The 12,187-nt window shown below is 47.5% G+C and overlaps 1 protein-coding gene and 2 non-coding genes across 3 annotated transcripts; 2 read left to right on the forward strand and 1 right to left on the reverse strand.

Annotated features, from left to right (window-relative positions):
• Positions 1 to 4,417: 4,417 nt before the first annotated feature.
• On the reverse strand, positions 4,418 to 4,527 carry LOC117310513 (U6 spliceosomal RNA). Its single transcript, XR_004524657.1, has one exon. It is a non-coding gene; the product is annotated as a U6 spliceosomal RNA (small nuclear RNA).
• A 2,321-nt stretch (positions 4,528 to 6,848) lies between these two features.
• RPL39 (ribosomal protein L39) lies at positions 6,849 to 9,686 on the forward strand. Its single transcript, XM_019949569.3, has 3 exons — positions 6,849 to 7,005; positions 8,232 to 8,335; positions 9,498 to 9,686. The coding sequence occupies exons 1-3, from the start codon at positions 7,003 to 7,005 to the stop codon at positions 9,544 to 9,546; spliced, it is 156 nt and encodes a 51-aa protein (XP_019805128.1). The 5' UTR covers positions 6,849 to 7,002; the 3' UTR covers positions 9,547 to 9,686.
• Positions 8,864 to 8,996, forward strand: LOC117310469 (small nucleolar RNA SNORA69). Its single transcript, XR_004524615.1, has one exon. It is a non-coding gene; the product is annotated as a small nucleolar RNA SNORA69 (small nucleolar RNA).
• Positions 9,687 to 12,187: the final 2,501 nt, after the last annotated feature.

Below are 12,187 nucleotides of genomic sequence, written 5' to 3' on the forward strand. Positions count from 1 at the left end.
GAGCCCCTCTGAGCAGAAGAGTGATGCGATCTGACAGGTTTTAATAGGATCACTCTGGCTGCTGTGTTGAAAAGACAGTGTAGGGGGCAGGGTCAGAAGAAGGGAGATTTTTGTAATGATCCAAGTGAGAGATGGTGGTGTGTCTTTTTTTTTTTTTTTTTTTTTTGGCTGGGTTGGGTCTTCGTTGCTGCGTGTGGGCTTTCTCTAGTTATGGCGAGTGGGGGCTACTCTTCGTTGTGGTACACGGGCTTCTCATTGCAGTGGCTTCTCTTATTGCAGAGCACGGGCTCTAGGCATGGGGTCTTCAGTAGTTGTGGCTCGCGGGCTCTAGAGAGCAGGCTCAGTAGTCATGGAGCACGGGCTTAGTTGCTCCGCGGCATGTGGGATCTTCTTGGACCAGGGCTCGAGCCCGTGTCCCCTGCATTGGCAGGCGGATTCTTAACCACTGCGCCACCAGGGAAGCCCTCATCTATAGTTTTATCTGTAGACCCATATAAAAGTATTTTTAATTTATATTGAAATATAACACCCATAGAGAAAAGCACACGAACCTGAAGTGTACAGCTAGATGAATTTTCACAAAGGGAACACACCTACAGAACTAGCACCCAGATCAAGAAACAGAGTATGACCAGCGCCTCCTCCCCCCAAGGATAACCACTATCCTGACTGCTAATGGCACAGATTAGTCTTGCCCGGTTTGTGTCTTTATGTAAATGGAATCATACAGTATGCATGCTTCTGTGTCTGGCTTCCTTTGTTCCACATTTGTGGATGTTTGTGAGATCCATCCGTGCCACTGTGGGTAGCTGTAGTCTGTTCATTCTCATTGTTGTATAGGAGCGGTTCACAAATGTTTTAGTCTTAGGACTAAAAATTATTGCACTTAAAAATTATTGAGGACTCCAAAGGGCCTTTGTTTGTGTGGATTATATCTATCGATATTTACTGTATTAGAAATTAAAACTGAAAAATATTTAAAACCCAAGAACACACAAACACACATTCTATTATTGTGTGTCAGAGCAATGAAGTTATTACAAGTCATGGAGCCTCTTGGAAACTCCACGGTACACCCGTGAGAGGACAAGAGTGAAAGAAGCAGATGACTTCTTTGTATTATTATAAAAATAGTTTTGGGGCTTCCCTGGTGGCGCAGTGGTTGAGAGTCCGCCTGCTGATGCAGGGGACACGAGTTCGTGTCCCGGTCTGGGAAGATCCCACATGCCGCGGAGCGGCTGGGCCCGTGAGCCATGGCCGCTGAGCCTGCGCATCCGGCGCCTGTGCTCCGCAACGGGAGAGGCCACAGCAGTGAGAGGCCCGCGTACCGCAAAAAAAAAAAAAAAAAAATAGTTTTGACCCTGCAGACCCTCCAAAAGGGTCTTGAGAATCCCCCAGAGTTCCCTGGATCACACTTTGAGAACCATTGCTGTATAGTAGCCCTTGGTAAATATACCACAGTTTATCCATTCAGCTGGAGAAAGATAGTTTCCTGTTTGGGGCTGTTAGAAATAATTCTTCTATAAGCAACTGAGTACATACATTTTTTCAAACTTTAAAAAAAAATTATTGGGGGCTTCCCTGGTGGCACAGTGGTTGAGGGTCCGCCTGCCGATGCAGGGGACACGGGTTCATGCCCCGGTCCAGGAGGATCCCACATGCCGTGGAGCGGCTGGGCCCGTGAGCCATGGCCGCTGAGCCTGCGCGTCCGGAGCCTGTGCTCCGCAACGGCAGAGGCCACAACAGTGAGAGGCCCGCGTACCGCAAAAAAAAAAAAAAAAAATTATTATTTATTTTTAGGTCGCACCCTACGGCATGTGGGATCTTAGTTCCCTGACCAGGAATCGAACCTGTGCCCCCTGCCTTGGGAACATGGAGTCGTAACCACTGGACCGCCAGGGAAGTCTCAGAAATGACCAATTCTTGAGCTCACCACCCTCTCTCATTGCCCTCCTTTGTCTCCTCTTCACACCCAAACGTCCTAAAAGCCTCTCCTCCCCACAAGCCCTGCCCCCACTTCACCACCCACTCTTTCTCCTCTTGCCCCCTTCCTCACATCCCGTGTATACTGCCCAACTTCCAAGGGCACCAGGGAGCACCCTATGTCAAATCCGGGAGCCTCTTCACAGCCGTTGTCCTTTCTGACCCTATGGGACCCAGCTCTGTGGAATTCCAGCCCCTGAAACTTGCCTCCCTGGCTCCAGCCAATCAGGAGGTACAGCACATTGGCTTGTGACTGGTGGCATGCTGTTCCTTCTAGCTGGAATGCCCTTCTCCCCACTCCCCATGTCCTGATCCCACCTGTCTTAGTTGGTGAGAGCTGCCATGACAAAATACCACAGATTGGGTGGCTTAAACAACGGAAGTTTCTCACAGTTCTGGAGGCGAGAAGCCTGAGATCGAGGCATCAGCAGGTCTGGTTTCTCCTGAGGCCTCTCTCTTTGGCTCGCGGGTGGCCGGCCACCTTCCTATTGTGTCCTCACATGGCCTTTCTGCATGCATGCGAGCATCCCTGGTGTCTCCTTGTGTGTCCTAATCTCTTCTGATGAGGACACCAGTCAGACTGTATGAGGGCCCACACTAGGCAGCCTCATTTTTAAAAAATACTTATTTATTTATTTGGCTGTGCCAGGTCTCAGTTGCAGCATGTGAACTCTTAGTTGTGGCATGTGGGATCTAGTTCCCTGACCAGGGATCGAATCCAGACCCCCTGCATTGGAAGCGTGGAGTCTTAGTCACTGGAACACCAGGGAAGTCCCTAGCCAGCCTCATTTTAACTTGATTACCTCTGTAACGACCCTACCTCCAAATAAAGTCACATTTTGAGGTACTGCATAAATTTCAAAGTCAAACTGACCAGATTTGCTGACAAATTGGATATGGGATGTGAGAGAAAAGAGAAGAGTGGATGGCTTCCCTGGTGGTGCAGTGGTTAAGAACCCGCCTGCCAATGCAGGGGACACAGGTTCAATCCCTGGTCCGGGAAGATCCCACATGCCACGGAGCAACTAAGCCCATGAGCCGCAATTACTGAGCCCACGAGCCGCAACTACTGAAGCCCTCGCGCCTAGAGCCTGTGCTCCGCAACAAAAGAAGCCTCAGCAATGAGAAGCCTGCGCACGCAACGAAGAGTAACCCCACTCGCCACCACTAGAGAAAGCCCACGCGAAGCAATGAAGACCCAACGCAGCTAAAAATAAAATTTAAAAACATTTTTTTAAAAAAGAGGAAGTATTTTTTTAAAAAGAGTGGAAAATAAATTTTGGCCTAAGCAACAGGAAGAATGGAGGTGCCATCTGCTGAGATGGGAAGGACTTTTGAGGGAGCCAGCTGACGGTGAAATATCAGGAGTTCTGTTTGGGACACATTAAGTTTAAAGACATCTATTAGACATCCAGGTGGGGACGTTGAAGGTAGTAGTTCAAGGAGACATCCAGGCTGGAGACATACATTTGGGTGTCGTCAACCAAGAGAGTATTTAAACTTTTCTCTTTTTTTTGGCCGTGCTGTGTGGCATGCGGGATCTTACTTCCCTGATCAGGGATCAAACCCGTGGCCCCTGCAGTGGAAGCGCCGAGTCTTAACCACTGGACCGCGGGGGAAGTCCAAGAAAACATTTAAAGCCATGATGTTGGATGAGGTCACCAAGGAAGGGAGTGTATATAGAAAAGAGAAGAGGTCCAAATCTGAACCTCAGCGCTCTCCAATGTTAAAAAGTAAGTGAGATAAGGAAGAATCAGCAAAAGAAACTCAGAGCGGGTGCCATGCAATGCAGAAGGAAAGAACAACAAGTGTCCTATAAAGCTGTAAGAATTAAAAGGATGATTTATATAAGCTCTTAGCACAGTGTCAGTCCCACTCTAAACCGGAGGAAATGGTAGCTATGATGACGATGATGATGACGATGATAATTCATCTACTAAAGGCTTATTTGTTGCTCCTTCCTTCTGGTCACCAAAAAGAAAATACTGGCTCTTAAGTAAATAATAAAAATCCAAGGTAAGAAGCCCAAGGTCTCACTTGAATTAAATGTAAATTTGGATGAGGGTCTGAATCTAAAAACTGGGTGGGGTTAAAGTAACTAAACTGTTGCTGTTAAAAACTGGTAATTATTCGGGAATTCCCTGGCAGTCCAGTGGTTGGGACTCCGTGCTTCCACTGCAGGTGGCACAGGTTTGATCCCTGGTCGGGGAACTAAGATCCCGAAAGCCACATGGCGTAGCCAAAAAGCAAACAAACAAAACCCCGGTAATTATTAAATTGGGCTCAAGCTTCCTATGGTTTCTGTATTCCCTCTCTAGATCTAAGGCACCAGCATCCAGTTGCCCAAGGCAGAGACCTGGGACTAAGACCTGTTAACTTTATGTCACAATCACCTTTTTTTCCCCCACATATGTAACCATTTGAGAACATTCAAAAAAATATGGAACGCTGCCCCAATTTGCGTGTCATCCTTGCGCAGGGGCCATGCTAATCTTCTCTGTATCCTTCCAATTTTAGTATATGTGCTGCCGAAGCGGGTACCACAATCACCTCTTGATCTTGTTTCTTCTTATTCAACGTCATGGTGACTACCTTACTTTGTGCCACCATCACTTCTTTTTTTTAAAAAAATAAATTTATTTATTTATCTAACTTTTTTTAAAAAAATTAATTAATTTATTTATTTTTGGCTGTGTTGGGTCTTCGTTTCTGTGCGAGGGCTTTCTCTAGTTGCGGAGAGCGGGGGCCACGCTTCATCGCGGTGCACGGGCCTCTCTTGTTGCGGAGCACAGGCTCCAGACGCGCAGGCTCAGTAGTTGTGGCTCACGGGTCCAGTCGCTCCGCGGCATGCGGGATCCTCCCAGACCAGGGCTCGAACCCGTGTCCCCTGCACTGGCAGGCAGACTCTCAACCACTGTGCCACCGTGGGAGCCCCCCACCATCACTTCTTGTTTAGACTATTTCCAAAGCCTCCTACTTAGTTTGTTTGTTCTACCATCTGTCACTACCCCAATCCAGGGATTCGAAACCATTTTTGTGCCATAGAACCATTTGGCAGTCTGAGAAAGTTTCTGGACTTATTTTCAGAATTAAAAAAATATATTTTATTTTATTTTTGGCTACGTTGGGTCTTAGTTGCGGCATGCGGAATCTTTATTGTGACATGCGGGATCCTTTGTTTTGGCACGCGGCTCTCTAGTTGTGGCTCACATGCTCAGTAGTTGTGATACACAGGCTTAGTTGCCCCGGAGCATGTGGGATCTTAGTTCCCCAACCAGGGATCGAGCCCGCGTTCCCTGAATTGGAAGGCAATTCTTAACCACTGGATCGCCAAGGAAGTCCCTCAGAATCGTTTTGTGGTTTTTTTTAATAAATTTTATTTATTTATTTTTGGCTGCATTGGGTCTTCGTTGCTGCAGGCAGGCTTTCTCTAGTTGCGGCGAGCGGGGGCTACTCTTCGTTTCGGTGCGCAGGCTTCTCATTGCGGTGGCTTGTCTTGGTACAGAGCACGGGCTCTAGGCGCGCGGGCTTCAGTAGTTGTGGCCCGTGGGCTCCAGAGTGCAGGCTCAGTAGTTGTGGCGCACGGGCTTAGTTGCTCCGTGGCATGTGGGATCTTCCAGGACCAGGGCTCGAACCCGTGTCCCCTGCATTGGCAGGCAGATTCTTAACCACTGCGCCACCAGGGAAGTCCTTCTCAGAATGTTTTTAAATGCATAAAACAAAGCACACAGGATGATAAAGAAAACCAATCACACTGCGATACAGCTATCAAAATATTTTCTAAAAGAAATGTGTACTATAGCAACATACAGGATTAACAGAGTTCTTGTGGGTCTACTGTAATTTCAAAGAAGTGATGAGTACATAAATGATATTTCGAGACATCTGCATCAACTGCAGTGTGATATGAAACCATCTTTGATTTCTATTGGTGACCAAGTCACAGGTACTGCTAATGTCACTGTAGTTTGTTGTCTACATTTGTAAATAAAGAAAGCACTACATTTCAGAGTTTGATGAAAACGAAGTTGTGATTTTTTTTCCATCCATGTTCGTACCCTGTGAATTCTATACATTGACCCTTGTGGACCCCAGGTTAAAAACCCTTACCTTAATCTATTGGTGCAAAAATGCTTGAAGTGACTGTAGAGATCTTTATTCCTAAATGGGGAGAAGAAAAAGATGAAAACGGGGAACATTAACATCCAAAACGTGTGCCATTAATTCCTGTACATTTTGCCAAAGGTGGGTTACAAAGTCAGTCTGAGCTTCCTAGCAGCCAAGGGAATGTTCTGTCCAGAACTTTCTCAGTTTAAAACCTTGATTGGGGCCGTGATCCTTAGTACTCTGCGTTGTGTAAAACCTTGATTGGTTATACAGTGCTGTATGTCAATTATATCTCAATATAACTGGAAAGGAAAAAAAAAAACCCTTGATTGGCAGCCTCTTGCCTAGTCTAACGCCCCATGGCCAACACCACTGTACATTCCCATCCCGCACGGCCCAGCCTAGTGGACACAACCGCCGAGAAAGAGCCGGGGGCCAACCCCCTAGTCCACTCCGGCGGGGCGTTCCCAGCCCCCACCCCTAGGCGCGCTCCCTCCCAAACGCAGGACCGAAGTCCCTTGCGCAGGGACATAACCTCTTCCCCGCTCTCCTTGGAGATAGCCCCGCCCACTCCGCTCCTCCCGCCTTCGGAAGGGTTTCTGCCTTGGCAGTTATCACGGACTGTGTGTCTCACCCATGACACAGGGTGCCCCTGGCACACTAACGGGGTCCTGAAAAACCCGATTACGGAACTGAAGCAAAGGGAATTCCATTTCGCACGAATGAGCGCAGTTTCCCACGGCCTCACGGTAGCTTGCGCAGAGAGCGGCCGCCAGGGGGCGATGGTTGGCTCATGGCGTGTCCTCCCCAAGCCCGGCCCCCGGCGGCGCCCTCTAAAACACGTACTTCCGCTTGATTCTCCCTCTTTTCTCTTGTCCTCCATTGTATCTGCGGCTGGATTTGATCATCGCCATGGTAAGTCCATCCATTACCATCGGGTCTGGGGTGGCTTTCCGAGATCTGAGGTCCCCGCGAGCTCGCCGGTGCCGCGGGCTGCGCCGATGTGCGGGACCCTTTTTAAGGCCTTTTCCAGAGGAGATGGAGTTGGGCCACGGCTCCAGTCCGCGGGCCTGCTGGGAAGCGAGCGAGCACCTGGGGAGGGGCGGGCTGTGCCGGCCCCGCGAGGTCCGAAGGGGCGCTCTGTGCTCCAGGCCACTGCTCAGGCGGGCAGGGATTCCCGTTTTTCCCGGAGCGAACTCCGTTTCGGGGGCAAGAAGAGAAGTCGAGGGGGTACCCCAGAAATCGTGGCCTGACTTCGGGCTGCCTGCGACACGCGGGATGTTCCTGGCATCGAAAAGGCAATGTAGGCTGCTGGTTTTCGAAGAGTGTTTTTACTTGGGTGCCAGGATCCTTCCACGCTATGAGATTACAGGACTTTTTAGCCCTTTGTTAAGGGACTTGAACGTCACCTCGTAGAAACGCCTGGATCAAGGGGTGATGTGCTCTGAATGTGACGGGAAGCTGGGAAAGTCATCCTTGGGAAAGTGACGTTTTAAATAGAGTTAGAATTAATACCAAAATGGTCAGAGGGCTAGAACAGATTTACCGAAAGTCAGGGACTTTGTGTAAATCTTTTTTTTTTTTTTTTTTTTTGCCGCTCCGTGTGGCTTTTTGGATTCCCGACCAGGGATCGAACCGGGGTCCCCAGCAGTGGAAGCGTGGGATCCTAACCACTCGACCACCAGGGAAGTCCCAGTACTCTGGTGTATAAAATAGTGCGCTGAGACTCACTGACTTGCAAGGGATTGTTCCTGAAAACCACGTGCTTTAGTCCCCGCCATCTCTGACTATAGTCCTCTCAGTCCTGGGTTGACAGCAGGGAAGACTGGAACACGCCCTAGCCTTGGAGCAGAGAGGACCTGGGTTTGAATCCCAGCCAAATCTGCACATTAATACTCTGCTTTGGGGCAGGTTACCTACCTCCCTGACTACTGATTTTTCTTTGAACAGTGGGAATTATGGTATCTGCCTCCGGAGAAGTGAGGAACAAAGCAAAGGGCAGTGATGGGTTTAGCATCGAGAGGGTTGTTCTTGGTATATGTTAAGCATTTGAATATTTGTTGGATTTAGGGAGTTCTTGACTTTGAATCATTGGAGCAAGTTCTGGTATTGCTGTTAAATTGATTGCATTTCCTTCCCAGTCTTCTCACAAGACTTTCAGGATCAAGCGATTTCTGGCTAAGAAACAAAAGCAGAATCGTCCCATTCCCCAATGGATTCGAATGAAAACTGGTAATAAAATCAGGTAAAGGCAAACACTCCCCACCCTTGTGTTTTGTTGAACTTAGGATTACTTTGGGGGTGTAAATGCACAATTGAAAGTTATATGCAGTTTAATTCGTCCTGAGCCACCATTCTGAAATTCTTTTGGGTTTTTTTTTTTTAATGTGCTTCTTCTGGGTTTCTGGACACAGTCAGCCCACAGCTGAGCTTAGGGGCAGACACTCCTCCAATATTTGTTAATTTCCTTGTTGTCTTCAGTCTGAGCCAGAACATAAGATGGAAGGCCCATTTCCTTAATTCATTTAGCCAGTTACACATGTGAAATCACCACCCACTGTAGCTTTATAGGCCAATTAATTGCAACCTTTGGTTTATCGTGTCCTCATCCAATGATGGTAGGACCTGCCTTTATAGTTGTGAGGAGTGAAAGAAATGTATATAAAGCTCAGTGCCTAGCTCAATAGAGGGTACCTGCAGTTACCAGATGCTGGTCTCTTGCTCTGTGGTCTGGCTTTTTGTGTGTGTGTTGTCTAACTTTTAAAATGTATTGAAAGCAGGTTGCAATTACAGTGCTCCGTTTCGTGGAAGTACTGACATAATCCTGCTGAAAGAAAATCTGTGTTGATCATTTTTGATTTTGCCTTTTATGGGGGTAAAATCATGACAGATTGACATGAACATTTCTGAGATGGCCTTAGCTCTGCAAATAACTTGGCTGTGGTATTGAAGTGACTGAGGGTGTTAATGTAGTATTAAAATTATGCAAGAGCTTTTTTGTATGTGTGACCTATTATGTAGAATTACTGGTTTTGATATAATTTAGAAGGGAAGGTTATATGTCTCTGGGTCTACCCCAGGTCTGTTGAATCAAAAGTGAATGAGCGTACACTTGGGGAGAGGAGAGAGCTTCTCCACTACTTAGTCCCTATAAGGAACCAGTGTATGTTTTCCTTAGCCTGGAATCATTTTGAGAGGTAAAAAATTGCTTTGACTAGTTCTTTAACACATCTAGCAAATCGTTTTTTACTCTCCAAAAAGAGCTCCAAACTTGTTAACGGTAGGGAAAGTGGAACGCTTTTTCTTTCAAAGATTTTTATGGTACTTCAAGGCAAAGTTTGTGGTCAGTAAGAGCAGCTAAATTGAGGTCAGACTGCCTTTGTAATTTGTGATTTCCTTCTGTGTAGGTACAACTCTAAGAGAAGACATTGGAGAAGAACCAAGCTGGGTCTATAATGAGCCTCACATATGAATTCACACACATTATCAGAACATCACTAGTGTCTGGAACAGCTGCCTGTGTTTGATGCTCTCTCCTCTTGAGCTTTCCTCATCACTGCTCACTGTGTAGCTCTGTAATAAACATGTGAACCTTTTGTTGGAACTGTTATTGTATTATTCTGGTTTGTGATGATGTACTGAATAAATACTCCTCCTATCAGATGTAACACAGGACTGTCCAATGATAGAAATGTTCTCTAGTTACCAGGTACTTAGAAGTATGTCTAGTAAAAGTAAGGAACTGTTTTTTTTAGATTTTGTTGTTTAATAGCTCCCTGTAAGTTGCAGCTCTTATACCTACTGTTATGGGAAGTGCATGTATGTGTCATCCTCATACCTGAGGGTAGCACCTTAAAATAAAAGGCTTTTGTGGGTGGGGGGCATGCCACGATGCAGGCAGGGTCTTAGTTCCCTGACCAAGGATCGAACTCGTGCAGTCTTAACCACTGGACTGCCAGGGAAGTCCCATAAAAAGCATCTTCATATACTATTCTGTGGTGCCAGTCCTCAGAGTAGGAATCATGTGAGCCAGGGATTGGCAAACTGGTCTGCTGACTGTTTTCGTATGGCCTGTGAACTAAAATTATGCATTTTAAAATTTATTTTAAAATAAATTTATGTATTTATTTTTGGCTGCGTTGGGTCTCTGTTGCTGCGCACGAGCTCAGTAGTTGGTGGCGCACGGGCTTAGTTGCTCCGTGGCATGTGGGATCCTCCCGGACCAGGGCTCGAACCTGTGTCGCCTGCATTGGCAGGCCAATTCTTAACCACTACCATGCCACCAGGGAAGTCCCTCCATTTTTATTATTTATTTATTTATTTATTTATTGCAGTATATGGGCCTCTCACTGTTGTGGCCTCTCCCGTTGCGGAGCACAGGCTCCAGACGCGCAGGCTCAGCGGCCATGGCTCACGGGCCCAGCCGCTCCACGGCATGTGGGATCTTCCCGGACCGGGGCACAAACCTGTGTCCCCTGCATTGGCAGGCGGACTCAACCACTGCGCCACCACGGAAGCCCGGCCCTGCATTTTTAAATGGTTGAAAGAAATCAAGAGTATTTTTGACATGTAATACATTCGAATTTACAGGCCAGGCACTATTCTTAGGTACTTGAGTTTAACTGATGGATAGACAGATGTACGTTAGGCTAGTAATGGGCCAATACACAGGCCATATCTAATGTCTGGGAAAGATGGGAGAAAGCCAGAGTGCCCCAGCTAGTTACCTGTGGAATTAGGCTGGACCTGCCGCAGAGGAAGGGGGTCAGGTTTAGTGCTAACTCCCTACCCAGCTTGTAGGGAGCCTGCACTGGACAGAGCCGATGAAGCAAGTGACAGGAGCTGTCAGAGTGCAGCAAATGGTGGTTGCACCCCTTGCACAACCGAGGGGCCCCTGACCTGTAACCAAACTAGGAGGCTCATGACCACGGTCCTTAAGAAGCACCACTGTGCTCACCAGAATTTTGAAGGGTGGGCTGCAGAATACCCACCAGCCCAAGAACGTGGGAGCTGCCAACAGATCTTGGAAAAACACTTCCACTTCCTTTACAAGCTCCTAGATTTCAAATATTTTCTCTTATTGCATCAGTGTTTCCTTCATATTCAAAGACAGCTGCCACTGTGTGAACAGCAGTTGGTAAATGTTAATGTGCTAAAAATGTTATTCAAGTCCAAGGCAGAGGGACTTGATACAATTAATTAACAGTCATGTGATGGAAATTTCTAACCATTTTGGAGTATTAGGAATACCTCACCCTCACCATTCAGAGTAGGTAGGCTCCTCGCTGAGCCCGGGGAGGTTATGACAAGGCCAAGGTCACACGGCAGAGGGAGCTTTCTCTATAGACCTTGAATAAGGAGGATTAAAATTGAAAGGGAAAATGATGGACACCAGGGTTGGTTGGCCGTGTAAAAGGGGTTTCTTTTGAGCCTGGGGTTGGACACAGGTCCTGGATCCAGTGGTTCCTCACTGCCTCGTGCAGTAAGTGCCGGTATTTGTTTCCTCGGTGGACTAGATTGCTGCTTCCTGAAGGGAGGAATGGGAGCTTTGAGATATTTAGGACTTATATTTACCTATAAGAGGTGCAGCATAAGATCAGCTTTTAAAAGACAGTCAACTCCGTGGTGATGCTGGCCATCCCTCGATGGCCTACTGAGAAGCAGGCAGCAGCAGAGTGGTGGCCAAGAGTTAGCAGTCTGGAGTGGCAAGACTGCATAGTCTGCATTCAAATCCAGCTCTTCATGCACCAGCTGTAAGCCTCAGTGTCATCTGCAATGTGGGACCTCCCTCAGAGGGCTTTGAGGATGAAGTTAATAACGCACTGAAGCAGTTGACTCAGCGCCTAACTAGGAAACGGGGAAGAGGAATGGGGAGTAAGCAGGATTAAAGTTTTGGTGTGGACCCCTCCCCAGCAGACGTGGGCTGTATGCTGGATAAAGCAAAAATAAGACACAGGGACCGAAGACAGTGGGAAGGGGCAGGTTGTCAGGGGGGACATCAGGCAGAGCTGGCATGGAGTTGGTGCTTAGTGTCAGCCTTTGGAGAGATGCCAGTTCCCTTCTAGTTCCAGGATTTGAATTTGGAGTAGAGTAACCC

The sequence above is a fragment of the Tursiops truncatus genome, chromosome X, assembly GCF_011762595.2.
Source record: "Tursiops truncatus isolate mTurTru1 chromosome X, mTurTru1.mat.Y, whole genome shotgun sequence".
NCBI lineage: Eukaryota > Metazoa > Chordata > Mammalia > Artiodactyla > Delphinidae > Tursiops > Tursiops truncatus.